This window comes from Astatotilapia calliptera, chromosome 14 (genome assembly GCF_964374335.1).
Source record: "Astatotilapia calliptera chromosome 14, fAstCal68.1, whole genome shotgun sequence".
Lineage (NCBI taxonomy): Eukaryota > Metazoa > Chordata > Actinopteri > Cichliformes > Cichlidae > Astatotilapia > Astatotilapia calliptera.
Window position 1 is genome coordinate 28,209,322 of NC_137435.1, and position 25,119 is coordinate 28,234,440.

Consider the following 25,119-nt stretch of genomic DNA (forward strand, 5'->3'; position numbering starts at 1 on the left):
TCCATTTCCAATAGTTGGGGAGTGTGTGTAGATAAGTTGGCATCTTTCATACAGCTTGTATGGGCAACAGTAGTAATCTGCCACCAACTAAAGTAATCACAAAGTTTTTCTCAGTCTGGGAATACTCACGGTTCCAACTATTTGGCAACTCGTGGTTGCCAAATAGTTGCAGACCAGTTTCTAGGCCTAATTCTTGCCATATATCCAAAATGCTGAACAACTAAATTTCAAATATTTAGGAAAACCTCAGCACATGGTGCATTGTAATATCCCCTCTTCCCCTCCCTGCTTTCCTGTCAGACCTTCACTATCACATTTTACATATTTTTTGGCTGGATAGAGCCAAGTTTAGCTGAGCATTGGAAACATGGAAGCAGATAGCTTGGCTCTCTCCAAAGATAACAAAATCCCCTACTAGCATCTCTAAAGGTCACCAATTAACATATTATATATCATTTATTAAACTCGGATTAAATCCAAAAAGGGAAAAGCAAGTTTATAAGTGTTATGTGCTGAACTATTCATCAACCCGGCACAGTAACAGAGCCAGACTCACCATTTCCTTACTTTTAGCACTTATGCTAGGCTAAGCTAAGCTGCCTTCTAGCTGTAGCTCTGCATTGGACTCACGGATATAAGAGTGGTGACAATAAAATGCCATTTTCTACTTTTCTTTTAAAAAGCCAAAGGTAAAAAAAGTAATTTAAGGGTAGCTCTGTGTCACTGCATGTGTCTCCATGCCTGCTATAAACAGTGGGAGGACGTTAACTGGCTCTGTATCATCCGCTGCTAAGCCTGCAAAGAATCCACCGATATATATAAGCCTATTCAACATTTGGAATCACTGGCTTGCCTGAACGGTGAGATGAAGCCTCAGTATGAATCATGAAAGGCCTCAGCCCACTTATTACGTCTACAAGTTTGACTGCCTTTCATCTTCCCTGTAGCGCGCTCATCCAATTGTTGCTGCTGCCATATCTGAATCCCCCAGTTCAAAGAACTCACTGGGTGATTCTGCGGTTATTCTCTGCAGTCCTTTTCCCAAATTGCCTTTAACATTTTCCTATTTGTGTCATCATGTGAATCTTAAATTAAAATATTTTTGAAAAAGAAAGAAGAGGAAGTGATATGAACAGGAATATAGCAGCGTTTACCTGTGTCATGGAAAGCCAGCCAGAGGATGTAAGCGCTGACGGTGTCGGCATTTGTTGCAGTCATGGCGGAGAGAGAGGTTATGTGAGTGATATGTAAATGCTGCTGCTTGGTCTACGGGAAGATTCAGACTGTTTCAGAAGAGTGCAGGATTCCCTTTGGGATGAGAGCTCTGCATTCCCAAGAGAAAAAAGCCATCCTCTGAACTTCCCAGTCTCTGTGCTCCCTCACTTTTCTCCCCTCTTACTTTGGTTATATCATCAAAGGGAGAAGGCGCACATCAGTGGAGAAAAAAAAATGGGGGAGAGACGGCTCTGTTTTGTGAATAATGCATTAATAATCATTTATACTTGCTCTTAAAGCAGAAGGGGGAGACAGAAATTTAGGGCATGTCGCTGCTGCAGTCATGTGAGTTGGTTTTCACACTCAATTTTCGAGACACCTTCATGCTCTGTGAATGATTATGTTACTTCACTTCTTTCTGTTCTGGCAGCCTGTCAGGATTTTTCTCTTTTTCCCCCCCGCTTGTCCTCATTTTCTCTGTGTGCATTCCTGCAGCTGCCAGCCTGATAGACTATTGACTGAGCTCATTCTGAAGTGTGGCGTGATATGACACAAATCGAGTTTACGCTCACAGCTCAAAACTACCTTCGCTGTCTGCCGGAGCAGTAAGAGCCTGACTCGCTGTGATGGCACCGGTGGGACAGGTGTCAAAAATGCGGCAAACAGGCCTCGGTGTAACTTCATCTTAAGCTGGGGATGTGTTCAAAATGTACTAAGATATTCATAAAAGATCCTTACAGTGACAGCTGTTACAGGTACAGATGTGCAGCTAAAAGACACTCACAAGCCTCCAGAACATGATAGGATCAGGTGACTGCAAAGACCAATCCTCAAACTCATCTATCTGCCGTTTACTGATCCCTTGTGCCATCTATGGAATTATCCATGTTTGTTACATTCCTAGCTGGGATAGGCTCCAGCGCCCCCCGCGACCCTGAAAAGGATAAGCGGAAGCGAATGGATGGATGGATGGATGTTACATTCCTAAATGTACTTTTTCTGTTGTTTAGTCACCTTTAGTCACCTGAACATATGTTTTAAGGCTGAATCTTGATTTAGACTTCCACATCGTAACTTAAGTCATTACCAGAAATGCTGTAAGTTACGCAGCAGATGGCCGGAGGCTTCTTCCTGTTAAAGGGGAGTTTTTCCTTCCCACTGTCGCCAAAGTGCTCGCTCATAGGGGGTCATATGATTGTTGGGTCGCTGTATGTATTATTATAGGGTCAACCTTACAATATCAAGCGCCTCAAGGCGACTGTTGTTTTAATTTGGCGCTGTATTAATGAAACTGAATTGAACTGAACCAGAAACCCCTCCTAACCTTGTACTGTAACTTTCCACACCATTCAAGTCAGTGCAGGCTCCGTTGACCCGACGGGCAGTAATAATTCTCTGGGAGGTTCACGTCAGGGTGTGGGAGGTTACACCGTAAGGTTAAAAGGCGTGTCCAAATCATGAATAAGAAATGCCAGTCACCCCATGCAATGCTCAGAAAAACTGCAAAAACCCCAAGAGCTACATCTCAGACTCTGCATTCCTCAGTTAGCATGTTAAATGTTAAAGTTCATGACAGCACAATTAGAAAAAGACAAAACAAATATGGCTTTTTTGGCTCCCAGGAGAAAGAACATGGCAGCATGGGTTAGGAACAAACCACAAGACTTCTGGAACAATGTCCTTTGGACAGTGACCAAAGTGGAGATGTTTGACCACAATACACAGGATCTTGTTTAGAGAAAACCAAACACAAACATCTCATACCAACTGTGCAGTGGTGGAGGGGTGATGATTTAGGTTTATTTTGCAGCCAGGGGACCTGGGCAGCTTGCAGTTACTGAGTCGACCATGAACACCTAAGACAGCCAACACTTTGCCAAATTGGGTCATGCAACTGGACAATGATCCAAATCACAGCAGGAAATCAACAACAAAATGGCTGAAAAGCAAACGAATCGAGTTGTTCCAATGGTGCAGTCAAAGTCTAGACCTCAACCTGAATGAAATGTGTGGTTTAAGAGAGCTTTGCATAAACAAATGGTTGCAAATCTCAATGAACTGTTAAGAAGAGTGGGCCAAAATTCCTTCGTAATGATCTGAGAGACTGAGAAAGTCAGACAGAAATTAATCGCTTCAAGTTATTGCTGCCTAACTTGGATCAATAAGCTACTGAATCATTGATAGACTTCACATCCCTGTAGTTCCTGGGATGGTCATGAGTTAGTCTTTGGTGACTCCCATCTTTTAATGCCCAGCTTTAATCTGCGTCCACACGAGAAGCAAAGCACTCATTTTGCATCACATCGTAGCTGGTGATTGGATGACATTCCAGGCTCTGGTTGCCTAGGTAACTTTACTGTCAGATGTTAATCAACAGTATCCTTCCCTTTCATTGGTAGTTCAACCCATCACTCGCCTGGAAATTGAAAAAGGTTCATCTCGTCGCCACACTGCTTCTTGTGCTGACTCAGATTTTGAGCAGAAATAAGAATGTTTATTAGATTATTTCCCCTTTTGTGACGGCTGTCCAAAGTGTGAATTTGTGTATAACTCACCTGTTAGCACAGTATTAAGGCTTGGAGTTAAGCCTCAGCCAGATGCTGACACAGACACTAGATGCAGGTCTCTTCCTGTTTAAAGGGAGCTCGTTCTCCCCATTGGTGCCAAGTGCTTGCTCATAGGGGATCATCTGTGCATTAGATGAGTTCTCTGTCTAATACACATTATAAGGCACTGTTGAAACAGCTGTTGTTGCAAACTGGTGCTATATAAATGAAATTGAACTGAACTGAATAGCTGCCAGGCTTCACCTCAGCTAACATGAATTTCTGAACTCGACTGTGTTGGCGCACTTTGGAGCATTTTTTGATGCAATTAACTGACAAAGAGACAAAGAGAGTGTCCAACAAGCCTCTCCTCCGGTTTCGGTGAATATTTTATTTGTATTATACGTTGTATTATATAGGAATGCCAGAACTGTACTGTTTTAAATCAATTTCAAGCAATCTAAGAATTTTTTTTAGGAATTTTTGATCTTTATTAGCATCCTCTTGTTTGTTTCCGTAAGGTCCCAATATGAAAAACCAAACAAAAGAACAAACTAAAGTTTCACAATGAAATAAAAGCTCATAAGGAACAAATAAAGGAAGGAACACAGCATGACAAGTAAACAAATGTTTTAATATTGCACCACTCTTATAGATCGAGGTCCCAACTCCAGGCCTTGAGGGGGGGTGTCCTGCAGTTTTTAGATGTGTCCGTGATCCAACACAGCTCATTCAAATGGCTAAATTACCTCCTCATCATGTCTTGTCGTTCTCCAGAGGCCTGGTAATGAACTAATCATTTGATTCAGGTGTGTAGGCCCAGGGTGAGCTCTAAAACCTGCAGGACACCGGCCCTCGAGGCCTGGAGTTGGGAACCCCTGTTATAGATGCTTGAAGCTCGCTGCGACATTGGTGAGTATCACATTAACAATCCAGTCCCTCAGCTGTCCTGCTATGTGGCCCCAGTGAAGTCATTCCTTGTCTGAATGAGAGCGACAAACACACTTGTTCCCCTCTTGCCACATGCCCTCTGCACTAACTTGGACCTGAGGTAAATATTTGCAGGGCGAGTTGCTCCACTCTGCTCATCCACATCCACACGCTGTGCCGATGGACCCATGATACAGTCGGTTTGCACAGGGTTCAAAGGTTAGTCCACGCATGGCCAGTGTTTGCTTGCTGGCATGCTGCTGCTGCTGTTTGTACTTTTATTGAACTCTGTGTGTGTTTGTGTGATATAAATGTGTCACTAGCAATGCCTAATGTGCAACATGAAACTAAAGGGGAGTTTTACGCATCCGAACACATTCAGTCAGTGACATAAAGGAGAGCAAATCCACATTATATAAGGAAGTTTTTCCACATTCCACACCACACATTAAGTCATAAAACAGCACAACATGCTCACAACTATTCAAGTAAAAGATTCCTCTGACGTCATGCAGAGAGGGAAAAAGCAGCTCAAACAGGAGAATGTTGTGCCGTGACCCCGTATGAAAGGCACATGTTGTTTGGCGCCAGAAAGTTTAAAAAAGAACTGAAATGTAGCAGGAATTTAGGCAGTACTATGTGCTAAAGAGAAGTGGAAATGAACAACCGGGCCAGAGACCCCTGGCAACCACCTGTCACTAGTATAAAATGTGTATTTCCAAGGCAAAAACCTTCCTCAATGCAAGCGTCTACAAACATTTTAAAGGTACTCTCTGAGCTGCAGCGAAACCAGGAAGAGTGATGCAAATAGTAAATAGAGACATTGCCCTTCAAAGTAAAAGTTGTGCCTTTTCAAAAATGTGGACTGCAGTGCTGAGGAACAACTTCTACTTCAAAAGTAAACTGTCTTAATTTCCAGTTTGTATTGCGCTTTTTCATGTTTTGCTATTGCTCAGCTAGTAGTTAGCAAGTATTTATGAGAAAATACTGGCTATGTATTGTTGTTGTTGTTGTTGTTGTTGTTGTTGTTAAGCATTTAAAATATTAATAATATAATACGTTAGGTTTTATGTTCCTGCCAAATTCAGGTTACTCATGTTGGTTTGCTTGTGACAGTTTTTAATAGTATTAGCTAACTTCTTTGCTAATGCTAACTGAAGGATTGGTCAGTTGTGATGTTGCACGTTATATAGCACCAATTCACAACAACAGCCACCTCAAGGCGCTTTGTACTGTAAGGTAAAGACCCTCTTTGAAGATGAACTTGGCAACAGCGGGAAGAAAAAACTCATTTTTAACAGGAAGACACATCCAGCAGTACCTGGCTCAGTGAATGCAGCCATATGCCATGACTGGTTGGGGGTGAGGGGAGCAAGACATGATGTGGAAGCACAGTGCACAAAGCTCAATATGACTATGTAAGGTTAAATAATATCACATGCAGTGAAAACTATTGGGTTAAATATGGATGTCAAACAATGTATCTGCAACTTTTGAAAATTAGACTACCCCACACGCACTCGTCCAGCACATGTTCATGACAATCCATTGATACTTGTTGAGATACTTCAGTCTGGACCAACACGAGGGTCACACTGACACTGCCAAAAGCTGTGTCACTAGCAATGCCTAATGTGTAACATGGGGCGAACCCGACATAGTCGCTACATAATGAGTCATCATGAAGGACCGTGGACCGTTTATCCCTGCTGAGCTACCTGTAAAATGTTTTTGGTGGGACATGCCAATGTGTGCAGTCGTTATCTACTCTGACCTCAACAAGGGAGTGAGAGTTGGGTGATTAATGCGCGTTTCGCTGCGTAGGATGGACTGTGTGAGGAATGACAAATACCTCACGTTTCACAAGCTTGGACAGAAACCGATAGATCCACAAAACTCCTAAAACATTAATATATCATGGCTGTATCTAGAAGACAATGAGACTCCTCAAATCAAAGTGATCTACGCCCCAGAGTTCATTAGAAGTTCATTCAGACTTTGGAACCAGTTAAAGAACCAGTGTTAAAAAGAAGTCCTCATGTATTGATTAGGTTTTTATATATTTATACGGGGAGTAAATAAAAAGCACAATAAAACATACCAAAGTGAAAGATCACTTTAGGTTTATTATAGCTGAATGCAGCTGCCACCATGCCTGAACTGCCACTAATCAAGTGCTACGTTTCCACTGACTTTTCACATCTCTGACCTTTACTCTGATCCATCTTAGACTGTACACCTGTTGCCAAATTACAGATGGCTCACAGGCTGTCACCACTTCACTCCTAAATATTTCATCAGGTCCTGCTGTCCTCCTTGCACTCTTCTTTGGCCCATACATCACACGCTCTGTGGGATCATCGCTGCCGCCTGCTTACCTGTACAAGCCTTTCCTGAGCGAACCTGGTTACCAGTGGTTACTTTTCTCAGGTTATTCCGAAATTATTGTGCACAGAGTTTTTAAAAATCAGGTAAAGCTGCACCTTATAGTTGGATAAATACAATCACCAGTTGTTTTATTAGGTACACCTTACAAGTGCTGGGTTGGACCCTCTTTTTCCTTCAGAGCCCTCATTCTGGTCCATGTAGACACGATAGCATCACACAGTTGCTGTAGATTTGTCGGCTACACATCCATGACGATCCATCTTCCCGATTCTCACTTTCAAGTTCAGTCTTGACCACGTATAAATGCTTAAAAGCACGAAATTACTGCCATGTGATTGGCTGACTAATTATCTGGGTTGACAAGGTGAATAGGTGTACCTAATAAAGTGTTAGTATAGTTGACTATGTTGAGAACATCTGAATCCAAACAGACAGCTTCACCTCTTCATGGAACGCTTTGAGTCCAAGTCGCTCATCCTTCTGTGAATAATGAAACCATTTATCCTATTATGACGGCTTTGGCTTCGACATCCAGGGTTTGCAGATCATTTGTCTTCCACGCAAAGATTCAGATGTTCCGAGAAAATGAACCAACACCAGTGTAAAACAATGATTTGATATTTTATTAAAAAGTAAAGACATAACTTGCTTGTCAAAGCTAGCCCATTTTTTGTTTTTTAAAATCACAAAGTTTACAGACGGACGGCAGTGATGTCAGCCTCATCAGCTCAGCACAAATCAAACAGGGAGAACTACGGTCTTCATCCATAGCCTTTATTGGAAATTCTTTACAAGTGAATCCTCAGAACTTGCCCAAACCCAGCTTTTAGAGACTATAAATATATATAAAAAAGGAGGTGTAAAAGGATTTTGCAGTTGCTCCAAGTACAAAGAAAGCATTTACAGCCAGATCTCATTCTGAGAAGGGCAGTTTGCTCGTTTGTTGACATGTCAATTTTTACAAACATTGTTGACAGCTGTTAATCGTGTCGGGAAGCTGAATTTAAACAAAAACAATACGGGGCGAAAACAATCAGTGGCCGAAAGAAAACAGGAAAGTTTCGATGGTAACAGCACTAGAAATAACACGGGCGAACGGCACAGCACAGTACAGACAAAAGAGGGCGACCCAGCCACTGCCACATCAGTATACAGGTAATATATACACACACACATTTGATGGCAGGCAACCAAATAACTACACATGGTTTTCTGCACACTAAGAGCTAAAATATCCCAGCACTATGAAGCTCCCCTGCAGTGACAGGCAGGTGGTACAAGAGTACAGCTAGCAGCACTGCCGCTGAAGTACTTGGAAAATGCTGGCACCAGAGTAATAAAAGTGCAGGTATAGAGCGCCACCTGGTGACCACACCAGGAGATGTGCTAGAAAACCTTTGATTTACCTTTAAAGAGCTGCTTTACCCCAAGTCTGAGCTACTAATCTAATTGAGCTGAACCACAGCGCTCACTGTGTCACAAAACGTAAAAAGGGAAGATTTCTGCTGTTGACTATGCGAGAAGTAAAAGAACTCGTGGCACGTTCTGAAGAGAGCCCCGTTTTAAAACCTTGCAAATTCCTGGGTACTATTTATTATTTACAAATAACCAAATAAAAAGTGCAAAAATTATCAAAGGTTAAAAAAAAATGCCCATTTGTCTTAACAAACATCACATCTGCTGCTTTTAAACACTGTTTACAAATGTTTATGCACATAATTTCAAATATAGTATGGTCCTGCAGCTGCTGGCATATTAAGTGTACTTTACACAGGAGGAGTGCAAACTGACGGATCATTTGAGGTACCTTTAAAGTGGCAGGGCACTACAGAGGGGGGAAAGGTTGAACAGCTCTACAAGCCGACAAAGAGGGGGAGACTCAGAGTCCGTCCCTGATAACATCTTGGCACCAAAAGCTGGGATGAAGCTTTTTTTTGTTTGTTTTAAACCAGTGAAGTGATTGGACTACAAAGCCCCTTTCAGACACAAGCTCCTTTCCTTCTAATGGCTTCACATCACACATTTCGCGTTTTCTTTCTTGTGATTGATAAATTAGCCGAACGTGTGGCTTCACCGCGAGATCTCAAGGCTTCTTAATAAGGATTTCGCAAACCAGTGGTCACCATCATGGTAGCTACATCCAACTTCTAAACAGTTTGTGGTTTCTAAAAATGTCCCGGGGCTCTGTGAAGCCTGAAAATTGACTCAGTGCTGTCACTAACAAGATTGAGGAAGCTGAGAATCTTGTGTCTGATTGATTTGCAGTCTCAGCCCAGCTTTGAATGAAAGATTTAAACCTGGACTAGGAGGGAAAATATATATATATTTATGTATGCATATGCTAAATCTAGTAAAATCCTATGGTGTTTATCTATGAACATGGAATTAACCAAAGATTGTAAGCAAGATGCTTCACAGAAAGAGCAATTTACAAGTGACGGCTATCAGCAAACTCCTAGATTGTTTGTAGACACACCAACACGATCTGTTACAGTCAGCGACTCGTCACAGATGCTTGGGGGGGCAGAGAGCTAGCTGGACTCATTCCTGAAGCACACCAGTAAAGCCATGTCTCAACTAAGTGCGAAGACAAGTCCCTCTGATTACACTGTACTCACGTTTGGAGAGGACACAAAGCAGTTCACAACATTTAAGTCAAATTACACTTGTGTGTGAGGTTGTCGACTTTAAATCAAAGAGTCTTAAGAGCTATGAGGACCTCTTGATTATCTCAAATGTCTCATTTTTCTTGGTTTGGAAAAAAACAAACAAACAAAACATCACCAATATTAAACATGTTACAAATATATATCAGTTTTCTTCTCTTGTTTTTCCAAAATATGAGCATAGACTTATTAACACAAAAAAAAGTCCTTCTGAGGATTAGGTCCCGCTGGCTGTGTGAGGAGGAGATGAGGCGCTCGTGGTCATCGTTCTGAGGAGCGGGACAGAAATTTTTAAAGCAAAGAGAGATGACAGAAAACAAACAGCACCCTGGATTTCACGAGCGTTTCTGTCTCTTGGAATGTCGCTGCTGGTTTGACCGGTCCTCGTCGCTGCTCGCTGCCTCGTTGTCGCCCCGGCCCCTGCGCTTACGAGTTCTTCGTGTTTCCCGCTCGCCGTCGCTATCCTGCTCTCTGTAATCCTTCCTGCCCGAGGTGGCAGAGGTTCTCTTACTTCTCCTCCTGCCATCGTCATCATCATAATCATCATCATCATCATCCTCCTCCTCATCTCCATCCACCTCATCATCCTCTTCCTCCTCCTCACTCTCGCTGTCGTCATCCTTCTGTCTTCGATCATTTCTGGTTGTTTTCCTCGCATGAGATTTTCCATTTGTCATCTTCTTCTTGGGCTCTTCTTCCTCTTCCTCATCTTCTTCCTCCTCCTCCTCCTCCTCCGATGTTGCAGGAGCTTGGTAGACACGCTTGCGGGAACGCCGCCGGATGTAGCTGAGACCAGGCAGCAGCTTCTGGAGCAGCTCGGTGAACGTCTGCTCCGTCTTGACCATACAGGAGAGCACGGTGCTGCCCTGCTGGTTGTACTCCTCGGCATTGGAGAAGACCAGCTTTACATCTTCCAGGAAATCCTGGGCGTGGCGGTACGAGCCCTGGCTGAACTTGCCCAGCATTGTCTGATAATCCATGGGCTGAGAGATGATATCTAGGTAGTCCTCTGCCTCTTCAGAGGAAACAGGCTCCCTGAAAGAGGATTTAAAGCATATGATGAGTGTTAGACTGGAGACCTGGGACCATAATGTGTCGCATGTTTTATAAAAGTCGAGAAACATACATAAGGCATATTAAATATAAACGTTTAAATCCTGTTAGACATTTATTGGAGGCAGAGACACAAATCCCTTTGGGGTTGCGTCATGAGGGAGATCCAGCATCAAACATGCAGACCTACCCATTGTGGTGATCCCTTCTGAAAAAGGGAGTCACATGAGTCAGAGTGGTGAATGTGACCACCAGCTACCTTGTCTCTTCAACATGTCTGAGCAGCTCCCTGAAGACCATCCAGCATGTTTAGTACAGTAGTTATTATCACGATCATAAACTCTCAGAGGAGCAGTTCAGCCCCGCACCTTTCTCTCTCACAAATCTCTACTGCTGCCAGGATTAGCAGCTAATAACCAGCCATACAACCCACACCATTGCTCTGTGTAAAATAACTTGCAGAGGTCAGCGCTCGATCTAGAAGGAAATAGTGCCCAAGAGGCTCTGGGCTTTGCAGTTTTCACACTGTTTCTGCCGAGAGAAAACCATTTACAAAATGTGACTCAGTCTGATAAGCTTGTAATATTTCTGTGGCACACAGGTTTTTGAATGCACAAGTAGTTTCCATAGACAAATGCTTTCCACGCTGATGGAAGCATAAATACAAAAGTACTGGTCCACCTGCACATTGAGCAGTGCACCTAGGTGCCATGGAAACCATGCCACGAAGCTCCCAGCACACAACGTTTGTGCTGATGTTAATGCCAGAGCAGGTTTGAACTCTGCAGAAACTGACTCAGTGGTCTGCAACTGAGTTTCTCCTAAACACTCAAGATGACACCAGTAACAGCTGCAAGTACAAGGAGTCAAGAAACTTCACAAACCACCTTGATGCAGTGGTGACATCCTATCATAATACCACACTTACATTCAGTGAGCTCTTTAGAACAACCCACTCTTAAATGTCTGTAGAGGCAAACAGCATCAGGCTAGGTGCCTGATTTTACACACCTGTGGCCACCAGGCTCAAAACAGCTACATTCAAAGAGTAAGAGGTGTGGCCCAACACTTCTGTCCCTATAATATCTGTAGTTTGGCTAATAGTTGAAAAGGTTGTTCAGGAGTCAAAGTGGCTCCTGTTTCACATGTACTTGTGTCACATTTCTTCTTCCCTCACCTGAAAGGCCAGCTGTAGCGATATTTCATCAGCTTCTTGAGGATTTCCTCACACCTCTCCAGCTCCAGCACCTGTCTGCTCACTCCTGTCTGGGAGCTCTGTCGCACCTGCAGAGACGGCACACACAAAAGCTATAATTTTAGGACAAACGATACAAAGCTGGTCTGTTCTAAGCTCTCTGTAAACTTTGTACCAGTTCGTCGATGTCTGCAGGACTGTTGGGGCCTGTTCTCTGCTTGCCGCTCTGATTACTAGAAGAGGCCGACTTCTTTGATTTACTTTTTGAGCTTTTCTGCCGTGATGAAGACTGCTTATTTTTCTTTCTTGGTCTCACTGTGGAGGAGGAAAGACACGGAGAAGAAGCAGAAGTACAAATTAACATGTATAATGCTGCAGTTTCTCTCATGAAATCAATCCACATCCAACTGTTCAATTCTTGGCATTTTAAGAGATGGCTCGAAACATTCCCAGGCCACCATGATTTGAACGTTCGCCTGTCTGAGCCTCACGCTTGAATTGAGAAAGATAACTGGCTCTTAGGTGCACCGACACCTCTCTGTTAAAACTTCTAAATCATTATCCTTGACAGGCAGGCCTGAACTGACAGAAGGGATCATCCTGCCACATACTCTGAGTGAAGCCACGGTGACAAAGCTTCAAAGCCAGGTCCAGACCTGAGCTGTGCAGCATCACACACAGACAATGAGACAAAGAGGACAATGGCTGAAATTCCCCATCAGCATTCCTTTCATTCTCAACCTTCAGCACCAAAGATCCTCCATTTCCAAAACAAACTCAGGTCTTAAAGCCTTTAAAATTATCCTTTCTGGACCATTAATGTCTTCACAACAATGATTTTAAAAAAGGTATGGAAAAAATGCTAATGGTAACTCAAACTGTTGTATTCCTCACCACCTCCTTAACTGTAGGAGTGAACTTAAACTTGGTCAAAGAGTTACAATTTTTTTTTTTAACCTAATTTTCTCTGTAAAATACTCACAGCTGTGTCCCATGGCTTTGTAGTCATTCTCTTCTTCGTCCTCATCCTCTTCCTCAGAGTCCTCCTCTTCAGACTCCTCCTCATCGTCTTCTTCATCAGAGTCTTGCTTATAGTTCCTGCAATGGAGAGCTCGCCTTTAAAGACAGCTGATGAAGTATAGGGCAGACACATCTGGGCTTTAGTTACACTGGTTGATCCGCTGCTCTGTTTGTGGAGCACCCTGAAGAGGGTCTCCCCTTTCACTATATCCAGCTACCACACCATCAGTGGGGTGTGCGATTACTGATCACATGATAGAAAACTAATAAAATAAACAATGTGTTTGTTAGACTATGTCCTAACCAGCTGTTTCTCAGCAACTGTACAGACAGGTTAGCATTAGGGACTGGGGCACAGGAGAGATGCTTTCTGTAGTCACTAACTGTCTGAATACTTTGATGTATATTTAAGGTGTATGTCAGCTGAAACCAGGAATTCCTTTAGCCTTTATTTATATTTTGGTTATCTTTTTCCTCCATGAATGTGGTAGTGGTAGGGTCTGTGCAAGATGGGCACTTTCAGTTATATTTTAGTCTCCTTTTGTTTTGAACTCTTTAGGGATCAGCTTATTTAAAGAGTGGAGGACAGTTACCTTACGCGGGAGCCACGTCTGGCCACAGTCGGCTGGCAGGCTGGGCACAGCCACTCTCCATTGGGAACCCGGTAGAGAGCCGGTCGCAGGCAGAACAAGTGGAAGGCCTTGTTGCACTCATCACAGAGTATAAGTTTCTCATCATCACCTGGAAGAGATCAGCATCAACCATAAGGCCTTTTCTTTTTAATTTTAAAGCCTTAAGTTTTATTCTGGGTCTTTTTAGCAGCCCCACATATTTCCACCTCAACTCCTTTTGCTTTTCCTGACCTTCAGTGTATCAACAGCTCAGCAAATCTCTCACATGTTTTCTACTGTCGTCTTATCACTACAGGTTCACCTGTCGGCCTGCGGAGTGGTTGGCTCCGTATGTAGATCTGCCTGACACTACTACTCTGATGTGCTTTGACCCTGCAGTTGCTGCCCTGCCTGGATCTACACTCCTCCAACTTCAGCACAGATGGGTTCTCCCAGAGCACTAGACAGGAGGGCAGAATATCATTTGGCAAGTGCAACATGCTTCACTTTAACCTTTATGAAGTTTACATGCAAATTAACACCATAATAATCTGGCAAATTCAGAGTGAAACTAGATAATAGTGCAGTTTTTGTTGTCCTCTCTGGAATTTGAACTGTGCGTAATCAATAATGCTCCCATCAGCTGCAAATAACTGGTGATGTGCGTTCTCCCACACAGAGCAACCGTGGAAAACATTTCTAACCTTTCCTGCGACAGACTTTGCAGCGAGCGTTCTCAGCAGACATGTCCCACTTTATGCAAGCGTCCAACATTCCCAGCAGCACGTGCATGCGGGAAAATGTCTGGGCCTCTCGAATAGCAGTCTTCCACTTCTCCACTGCTGTTGCTACCTGTGAGGAGAAGTAAACATTGAAAATAAATTAATTGGTTTTGGGGGGGTTTTCAACATTTTTTACTTTATTATTTGTTTTAAATAGCAAAAATCAGAATTTCAGTTTCAAATGAATAAAACTTGACCCTGATTTGGCTCCATACTGCTTTAGCATCAGAGTGCTAACAGTTCATCTCTTTCCTCTTACCCTGGCCTCTTCTGCCAACCGCTTCTCCTCATCCACCTCTTCAGCCTTGCTGCTTTCCTCTCCTGCTTGCTTCTTCTTCTTCTTCTGCTTAGGAGCCATGAACCCCTGCAGGAACTTTTTGATTACACAGGCCTGAATGGTGATGATACACTCGCCGAAGTCTTTCAGGCTCTCCATGTCTTTCAACTGTGACAAGAGGATGAAGCAGACAGAGAATTTCAATTCAAAACACAGACGGTATGCCCAGTAAAGTCACAAAACTTCCCCGATGGGTGCTTCATGAGGAAAGAGCATCTCTCTAGACCAGTTAAACATCTAAGTACAAATGTTTCATGGAGATCATACTCCCTTAAAATTTACAAAGCATACAGAAAGTAATATTTCTTGTTAAATCAGCTCCTCTATATTACAAGTAATCTGTTTAGAAAAAAGGTTAAGGACAGCCTGATGCGTTTTAAGAAAAATAAGCACAATTTCAACAATATCAGGTTTCCAACCTGCAGTGAGTCCCAAAGTCTTCACATGCAGAGTTTTGGTAACTAAACTAAAAACAGTATTTTACATCTTTATGATTGAAATAATTTGTGTTTTTAGAAGGACATTTACACTTTTGTGCTGTAGGCCCACACTGGCATCGCCACACCAGGTTTGGCAGTGAATTTTACTGAAAAATTTGAGCAATTAAAAATGACCAAGCATTTCTTACACCCTGGAAAGCCAATCAGTGGGCTGTTCTGACCCCACATTTGTTTACACCGTGGCTTTTAATACTTACACTAAACATTTCAGAGCCTAACTGTGTACTTGGTTCTACCATATATGCCTTCCACACTGAACATGATTTCAAAACATCTGTTTTCTTGCACTAGTTATCTGTCTAATCAACCACTATGTCCCATGCCCATTGCCTGATAGCCTGAACAAACACTCTGACTACATGCTGTGCCCTTTTAGTAGAATTTAAACACAGATTTTCACTAAAGACTGGGAAGAGTCTCATTTTCAAACTGTCTGACTATTCACCTTGTCCTCAATGTCCACGTTATCGTCCAGGTACCCGAGGCCGCCCTTCTGCAGGCGTGAGGCTACTTCCTGGATGTCGCTACGCAGATATTTGAGTAGCTCTGCATAGCCGTCACAGGTCCTGAGGCCGAGCCTGGCTTTCCGGGTCAAATGGATGGAGTGGAGTATTTCCTGATACCTGACACAGTGAGAGGTATTTTACATTATCACCACTGCCACCATAAAAATCATAGACATGAACTACAGACGAAAAAACAAACAAAAAAAAAAACCTGAACTTTGCAGTTTTATATGGGTTAAAACAATCTCTTATAATACTGCATTCACCTGCTTTGTATATTTGACTTTAGTTCGCTCTCTCTGACCCCCTGAGAATGAAGACTCTCCACCAGTTCCTCCAGCTCAGCTGAACTGTCACATATGAACCTGAAATCAGAAGTGAAAATGAGGAGAAGATCAATTAAACAAAAAGGATAAAATGCATCAAATGAAAGTGAAAAAGGAAAATAAGGACAGACATAGACACCTACCAAAGGTTCTGTCCCTGTTTGGGAACAGTAGTTTCTATACAAACATCTGGTGCTGCTCCCTGCTGGGCTCCTTCACTAACAGCACCGTCTACACTGCCATCATCTTTTTCAGTTCCTGCAACATAAATAATAATTTAGTGTCTCGAGATAAAGCCATGTGTGGAAATTTGTTTCTCAAAAACACACATTAACTACCAATTATGTGCAAACAAGCCTGCACACAGAGCAAACAAAACCAGACAGAAACAACTGGAAGAAAAAAATAATAATTCTATATCAGTTAATAAAAATATTTGCATTATTAGATCTAAAGAAAAACAAACATTTTTCAAGAGAATGTATTTTTGCTTACCTTGTGAATCAGGAGCAGGGGCTGCCTCACCGTCCTCCTCCTCTTCTACCTCAGGCTCAGCTGGTTTTTCCTCTGGTGGAGGGGTGAAGCTGTAGTCTATGCTTTCGTGCACCCAGCCTTTCTCGATGTACAGACCAGGAACCACATCAGAGAAAAGCCAGAATCTACACAAAAACATCACGTATGGTTACAATTTACCAAAGTGCTTCTGGTAAATATGTTGTTAGTCTTTTAATTTTGAAAGACTAAGAAACAGGTAAAATGTCCAGAAATTTTGTGATACCCATTAATTTATGACATTTACAATACATCCCTGACTAGGGATGTTCCTGGGGACTAAATTCTTATTCCCTAACCTGACTAATGCACTATTCTAACACTGAGAAGCAATCAGATAAAGTCACATTTGAGACCAGTTTAATGAACAATGTCAGAAGCTCCCTAAAAAGGCATTTGAAAAAAATAATTATTAGTACTTTGCCAACTTAACCTCTGAAAAATGAATCAATTGCGACTGAATAGTGTGGCACATTTTGAATCATTCATAGTGTACAGCACATTCATTTACAAATACAACCCGCGCTATAAAAATTTAAATAAAAAAATAAAATCATAAAACAATCAGTCATCCATCAATTTTTTCCAGACTTCTGTCCCCAGCCACCTCCCTCAGCTTAACTGGGCATAAACCGAGAATACCGAGGCGTTCCGGGGACAAACAAGAGATGCAATCTCTACAGCATGTCCTCAGTCTACCAGGGTCTTTGTCCTGGCAGGACACGCCCAGAATACCACACCAAGGAAGCAACCACCTCTGCTGGCTCAGTTCAATGTGGCAGAGATATAGTTCTACTCTGAGTCGCTCCCAAATGGCTCCTCACTCTATCACTAAGGCAGAGCCCATCTGTCCTTCAAAGAAGTCTCATTTCCATTGTTTGTATCTGCAACTCATTCTTTCACCTTCAAAATAACTAACAATAATATGCTTTAAATAAAAAAAGATCAGGCTTAGATTATTTGATTTGTCTTCAATGATGTCAGGCTTGCAGCGCCATCTAGGGCAAACAGCTGCATGACATTTAGGACACAGCACTTTACCTGTAAACAGTTTCAATTAAATTAATGACTGGTATATCTGGTGCAGACGATTTCATCTGTGAGCAGACATGATGTTTTGGCACACTGAGTTAATTCCTCGTGTTAAGTACCAACCTGTTGTGATTTCTGTCGGTACCTAGAGGAGTCCTGCGCATCACTTGTCTCGCTTTGGTTATTCCATCCTGAAAAGCCCTCTCTGCAGCCGCCCTCTGTTTACGCATCCGCTCCTCTTCAGCCTCCTTCTCCATGCGTTCTAAAAGGAATAATAGTAACCAAAAATAAATAAAGCATACTATGTAATGAATCAAAGTTATAATTAGTATCAATCTTGCTTAAAAACTGTACCTTTGTTCTGTCTGTCCATCTCCTCCTTCTCCTTCTTAGCCTGCATGGCCATTAGTCGCCGGCTCTTCACTGAGCTGATCATGTCCTCTGGTTCTGGCTCAACCTTTACTTCCTTCTTGACCTCCTTTTTAGAAGACCCTTCTTTTTTCTTCTCACCTTTAACCGCATGCAAAACACAAATATGTTAATACAAACAGACACGTGTTGTGCGAGACTTCAAATACACACTAGACTTGAAAGGCATCTACTTTCTCTGACAATTCTTAGGGTAAAATGTAGATGCACAGTTTAGAAACTGTGTGTAAAGTACACATTTGATTCACAGCAATATATTGAGACTGGTAAAACTGATGATCCCTCCTACCTTTGTTCTCCATCTCCTTCTGCCTCTTCTTCTCAGCCCTCTTGCGGTCATTGGCCTCTTTCAGCATTGCCAAACGCTCCTTCCACAGCTCAGCTGACCGCTGCTGCATTGCATCAACATGGTCTTCCACAGAGTACGTCATCAGGATCCGGTGGCACAGCGCCACTAACAGGGTGACTTTCTCCTCGGGGCTCAGCTCAAACACCTCGGTTGTCTCGAGTTTATCCAGGAACTCGCTGGTCACCACATCGTCATATCCACCCATGGCCCCAGAGTCTTCTGAGCCCTGGCCGCTCTCCTCACCGTGAGCGTCACATGGTCGCAGGCACAACCGTGCCAGCTCGGAAGCTGAGTGCATAGTCAGAGGAATCTCAGATAAGGGCATGTCGAGCTCACTGTAGCCCTCAGCCAGCTCATCCTGCAGTAATGTTTGGAGCAGCACCACCAGCACACGGTTTAGATAAAGGAAGCCAGACCGTTCCCCAGCTAGCGCTTCCATCAGAGCCGCTGCTGTGATGGGATACTGGTCATTTGGCATCAGCAGCCCTGAGTAACAGTGAAGGAAGTCCACAACCATGGCCACATTCCCAAACAATGTGTTGGGCAACCCCTCAGGCATGTCCACAAGCTTGAATGCAGGCAGAGGCTTGCCACCTTCGATCTCCTGATCTTCGTATCGGCGCGACTGTTCACGGCGGACCAGCATCTCCTTCTCTCGTCTCTCCTTGGCCTTTTCTCTTAACTTCTCTTTGAGTTCCTCACGCCTCTTCTTCATCTCTTCCTTCTTTTCCTCTTCACTCATGGCTGCCCATCGCTTCTTCTGCTCCAGAAGCTCCCAGCGTTTCTGCACTAGCTCCTTGAGTTCCTCTGGCAGGCGACTACGATCATCTGGGGACAAGGTCTTGGCAGCTTTGGAGATAAGGGATGAAAGGGAGTTCTTCTTATCCTCTTTACCCTTGTTCTCCTTGTAGTAACGAAGGAGGTGGAGAGCCATAGGGTGTAGTGGCTTCCCAAGTTTCGGTGTACCAATGCCAGAACTACGAGCTCTCTTCTTTGGGCTTCCTGCAGCACCGCTCTTAGCCAGATGCAGTAGAGTCATCTGCTTCATCTTTGGCCCCTTAGCACCAGCTTTACCGTCCTTTTTGGATGCTTTGAGAACATTGAGTTTCTTCTCACCACTCTTTCCAGTTTTCTTTCCTTCTTTTTTGTCCCCTGACTTTTTGCCAGATTTCGGAGTGGAGGGAGCGGAGCTTTTACCTTCTCCTTTCTTAGGGGTTCCTGAGTTCTTTACCTTGAGTGGAGAACCATTCATTTTTATTTTCTGAAATACAACCAAGGAACCATTAAACATAACAGTGACGTTTGAGGGATACCTCATAAATGAAATGACATTTCACCATGTACACACAAGCTGACTAACCTGCATGTGGCCCCAGATGGTGGGACTAAGGGGCATGCCTAAAGCATCTTTCTTCTTTTTCTTAGTCTTTTCTTCCTTCTCATTGCCCGAATCTTCTCCTGGAGTGTCAGCAGTCTTGAGCTTCTTGTTAGGCTTACCCTCTGGAGATGACAAGCTCTTGCGCTTCGTGGAGGGATTCTCTGCCAAGAACTTGAGATGTACACAGGAAGGTGAGTCAAGAACATGCAACACTTAAAAAACTGATTTAAATAATGAACAGCAAAATGAAATAACTAAACTTACCTTGTGTGGATCGAGAAGAAAGTCGTTGAATTTGCTGGGCAGGTTAAATTTTTTCACCAGTTCATCTTCAACCACCCAGGGAGCACTTTCTCCCATGCCCAGCCTTAGAGCATAGTGTCTGATGAAGTAGCGCATGATCTCCTTGGTTGGAGGACGCTCTGTTCTATAAAGACTGTCCGCTGGGACGTCACAGATCACCTATGACACATGTTGGAAATTTAGAGTCCAGTTTTTCTTAAAATCACCAAGTCTATTGTTCACAAGTATATGAACCTTAAGTATAACCTTTTATACTCTAAAAATAGAACACACTCCACACACCATTTCTTGGGTGATGATGTAAAAAAAAACAAAACAAACCTTGTCCTCGTTGATGAGCTTTACATCATACTTATGAGGAAGGAATTTAGGCATTGCCCATTTCTTCCTCTCTTCTTTCATGGCAGTGGGTAGTTTCCTCGGAGAACGTCGTGCTCTGTCACCTAACAGGAAGCCAAATATCATATATTGAACAAATACTGTATAAATAAACAATTTTAACCTGCTTATCCAAGCAGCATTTACAACATGTTCTTAATTTTATCCACGATGCAAGATTTCGCCTCCTAAAACTGATTGGCACTCACTCAGACTCTCCCTCCTGTTCTCCTCTCGGGGAGGAGGCTCCTTCCTCTGGTTTTCCTGGCTTGCGTTCTCCTTGTCGCTGGATGGAGAGTCACAAGCACCTTCAAGTTTCTTTTCCCCAGACTCACCCTCTGTGTTTTCCAAGGGGTGGATCTTTACCACTGTCACTCGCAAACTTTTCTCCTTGCCCACCTGAAGCCAAGATGTAAGATTTGACATTATATGAGAAATTTTACACACACACTATAACTTTTAATGCAGTAAATTATCAGGTTACAAAAATAAAAAATACTGACAATATCATAAGATTGACATTACAGACAAGTTTAGAAATGTAATAAGAGTAAGCTGTCAAACTGACCAGGAAGTCGCACTCTTCACCCACAGCATATTTGGTGAGGATTTCCACCCAAGCCATCTCAACCAGTTTGTCTAAAGACACTGTGTTGTGGTGAACCATCTCAAGGACTGGTTTCTCAAACCACTTTGGATACTCCTCTTGAAGCCTGCACACGCACACACATGCACGCACACACGCACACACACACACACACACACACACACACACACACACACACACACACACACACACACAAAGTGATCAATGGTTAGTTTATAAAAAGGTAACAAGTGTGACACTGTCTTGCAGCTCCATCGTTCTCTGTTCACAGGGGTTGTGATGCTAACACAGAGTTCATCATCACATGATTTGTTTTACTTTGCTTAGATCTGCAGTGCAGAAATCAACCTGTGATAGACACACCATGACCCTGAACTGTAATAAGCAGAAGAAAATAGATGGATGGATCGTTTGCCGAGGGTTGCCAGTAGGGGGAGTAGTTTCTCTTGGCTGAAATAATTAGAGTGTAAATACTGTACAGCTCATGATCCCGACTTACTTCAGCTCTGGGCTGCTGAGCACTGCTCTTCCCAGTCTCTGCTGCGACATCTCTTTGGGCCCTATTTATTTTTTTGTTCTCTCTCTTGCTAAAAGGACATAGTGATCCCATATGTCAATACATATTTCAAGTCAAGTGGACCGAAAGAGATGAGTTGAACCATTTTATTATTTTCCATAGGTTCAAGATAAAGGAACTCAGGCCCTTGCAGATTCAAGGATGACTGAGTCACTCGCCCTCTAAATAGACTGAGAGGAGGAGCACAAGATTTATCCAATCATAGCAAAGCAGTAAGCCTTGTGACCTTCACTGGGGTTGTATGGTTCCCTTCTTTGTTGATACCATGAACTTCTGTTAGGTGACTACTGTGTATTTCTTGCACAGTCCTTCCACATAAGTAGGTGTGGTTTTTACAATTTTTATGCAAACCAGGTTTTACTGGACATCTGAATACGAAGGGCAGGACCTAAAGAATTGAATCTATGCATTTTCACTCACTCAACAGCCTTTATTAAAAGTGCATACTCTGTTTGGTCTGAAATCAGCATAGTAGACCAACAGAGCTTTCACAAGTTAACATGGAATAATGAATGTGCACGTGCAACACTGTGGATGTAATACTAACAGTTCGGTGACTTCTTGTTCCTCCTCCCATGCCTCTTTGTGAGTGAGCTGGCTGCTTCCAGTGCTCTTGCATGTCCAAATGCGTTCATTATATCTCTGTAGGCGGGCCTCGTACTCTCTGTGTACATTCGGTCAAGGAAGTTACATCATCCAAATGTTTTCCTATTTAGGGTTTTGTTTACGCACAACAAGCAAGATGCAAGTCAATAAAATTCCATCATGACATTTAACATCACTGAGCATAATGAGAGGTAAAGAGACCCAGCATAAACACATTTCAAAACAAATCTTCTGTGAATAGTCCTGTCCTAACAAGACAAGGAGAGGGTTAGGGACGGGAATGAATAATGATTTCAGAGAAAGTCAGAAAGATCAGTTGGATGCTGTGTAATGGAGTATACTACATTTCCATGGGTACTCTAACAACATACCAAGTCAAATTCCCATAGATGGGACTGTTTGACAGCGTAGTGGTTCACAAAGCTTTATTAAGACAATAAAAATGGATAACAGAGTTTAGACACCCGCATAAAGTCAAATATCATAATCGATTGTCCATATCAGCATATTATGGACACTTAACACTAGCTACGTGTGCCACAGCAGGTTTCATAACCTTGCTGACAGTCGTGGACCTTTAAGAGCTTAAAGCGTTCATGTGAACGTTTTAACAACGTGGTAAAGTTCTCCAATTGTGACACCAGAAGAAACCAAGCTAACAACAAAATGCTGTCATAAGTCACTGAACACCTTTCAGTCTGCCCAAAATACGAAAGTAAGTTAAAGCGAAACGGACTCTGAGACTCTTCTGTGCTAGCATTACCAGCTAACACATTACCAGCCGGGGAGCGGCGTCAGTCTGGGCTATTGTGACATAATGGGATACCTAACGTTAGCAACTGGCTAGCTCACCCTGTTAGCATTGCCAGCAGAACCGTAAAACATGAAAGTGAAAGACTCCTTTTCGCCCTTCTCTACAATGACGTGCTATTTACAGTCATATATTTAGCTCGGTTAGGTAAAAAGCTAACTAATAGGTAAAATTATTTAATTACCAGAAACAGCGGAGTGTTAGCTAGCCAGCCTGTCAACCCAGAGTAAACTGTGTACATGCGGGGAAACACTTAACGGGGAGAAATGTCAGGTCAAATTCCTTGCTTTAGCCAGCTTTATAGCGTTCTACTCGTGACTATGAGCACATCAGTTCAGCTAACCAAGACAAAGCCCGCTATCCAGTCTATCGACTGGCTCGATAAGTCGAGACTGATAACCAGCATCATGTTAAAGGATACTCTTTGTTCCTGAAGGCCTCCTTGGTGTGCTCGATGATGTAGACCTCCTCTCCCGGGCCTGGTGGCTCGGCTAGCGGCTTAGCCAGCGGGTACGGTTTCCGGCCCAAAAGCGGTGCCATTTCAAATCCAGAGATGGCACAAGTGCCGAAAGTAAAAACAGATATTCTAGCAACAGACTAGCGCAATAGTACACAATGGTATGTCCTTTGCATGTATCCCAGTATTAAAAATGTCAGAGCCGACAGATAGCACGTCTCACGTTACCGCCGGCAGGCCCGGCTCTCAGCGTGTAGCAGCTAGCTTTCTAGCTAGCAGGCTGGGTTATCTCGTTGCAAAACAATAACAGTGCGCCGCTTCTCGCCGCCGGACTCATCGCACCATCCTTTGCTCTTCTGGAAGTGGTGTCAGGCTATTTTTTACGCTGCACCTTAGGTAGAAAACACGCTGGCAAACGTGTCCCCGGACTCCGTTGTTAAAGTTCAGCACCTTCGGGTGAACGTGAAAGGATGCGAACCGCACCAAAATGAAACTCACGGCAACCGTCAGTCAACAGCAGGTCTGGCGGCTGTACAGTCCCGAGCAAGTGTTCGCAAATTAGGCCTGCTCCCTTTCAAACTGTACTCGCTGCATGCTCTGAAGCTCCTTGGCATCAGGTAACAGCGTGAGCAAGCGTTGCGAGAAAGTAACCTGAATCAGCTAAGAGGAGGTTAATTCCCTGTCGAAATGGCGGGAGTTTTCAGTCCACCGGCACTGTGCCTCATACCCTCAGAACTCTGTTTCCCCGGTAGCAAGCAGCGTCGCGCGCATGTCCCGCCCCCTCTTCGCTTTCACTGGCTGTCTCGCTGAAGCGCCATCGTCAAATTTGCCTGCAGGTTTCTCAGTGGTTGAATTGTCCTGTCTATTCTCAGTCTTTTCCGATAAACCACGCCCTCATATAATATACATGAGGCAAGAGGGTCAGCTGATGACAATAAAAATTATATAAACCGTTCAAATCAGCACTCTTAAATCATATTTCAATAGACTGAACATGGGTTTTGTCGATATCTAACGAGGAGCTGTCTTGTTCAGTTATCGAATTAATTTTTAAAACCATTGTCTGGACTCCATTTTGAATATGCTGATTAAACAATAGGTTACCCACTACTGGGAATCCTCATGGTGTATAAATCCTAACTTAGCAGGATCTTCTTCGTCTTCAGCTGCTTCCTTTAGGGGTCGCCACAGTTAACCATCTCCCCCGATTTCTAGCATACTGCTCTGTGAAGCCAGCCCCTCTGTATGCCCTCCTTAATTACACAAAACTTACTCTGTGCTCTTCCTCTTTTCCTCCTGCCTGGCTGCTCCATGTTAAACATACATTATTCAGTTTATTTACTGTCTTCTCTGCATTTCCAAACTGTCTCAGTTTTGACTTTCTAACTTTCTAAATGCTCAGCCTGTCCACGCTGTTCACCCCCAGCGACAATCTGAGCATCTTCTGCTCTGCCACCTTTTGTTAAAATGTATTTTGTTAGAGCCACCATCTCCAAACCATACTTCAGTGAGTTAAAATGAACAGTCGCATTTATTATGATTTACAAAATGTGTTCAGTTATAAA

At 43.2% G+C, this 25,119-nt stretch overlaps 1 protein-coding gene across 2 annotated transcripts; it reads right to left on the bottom strand.

Annotated features, from left to right (window-relative positions):
• Positions 1–9,859: 9,859 nt before the first annotated feature.
• On the bottom strand, positions 9,860–24,334 carry baz1b (bromodomain adjacent to zinc finger domain, 1B). 2 transcript variants are annotated; one of them, XM_080288353.1, is made up of 21 exons: positions 23,519–24,334; positions 22,228–22,344; positions 21,065–21,209; positions 20,706–20,895; positions 20,440–20,561; positions 20,080–20,277; positions 19,798–19,986; positions 18,378–19,668; positions 18,014–18,169; positions 17,783–17,921; positions 16,571–16,734; positions 16,219–16,333; positions 16,016–16,114; positions 15,689–15,866; positions 14,666–14,851; positions 14,329–14,476; positions 13,607–13,754; positions 12,976–13,091; positions 12,169–12,308; positions 11,976–12,082; positions 9,860–10,780 (listed from the first exon to the last, which is right to left on the bottom strand). In XM_080288353.1, exons 1-21 carry the CDS (start codon positions 23,635–23,637, stop codon positions 10,081–10,083), a joined length of 4,767 nt encoding a protein of 1,588 aa, XP_080144479.1. In that variant the 5' UTR covers positions 23,638–24,334; the 3' UTR covers positions 9,860–10,080. The 2 variants fall into 2 exon arrangements, with proteins under 2 accessions (XP_080144479.1, XP_026047942.2); XM_026192157.2 differs by having other exon boundaries at positions 18,378–19,698.
• Between the last annotated feature and the right edge of the window lie 785 nt (positions 24,335–25,119).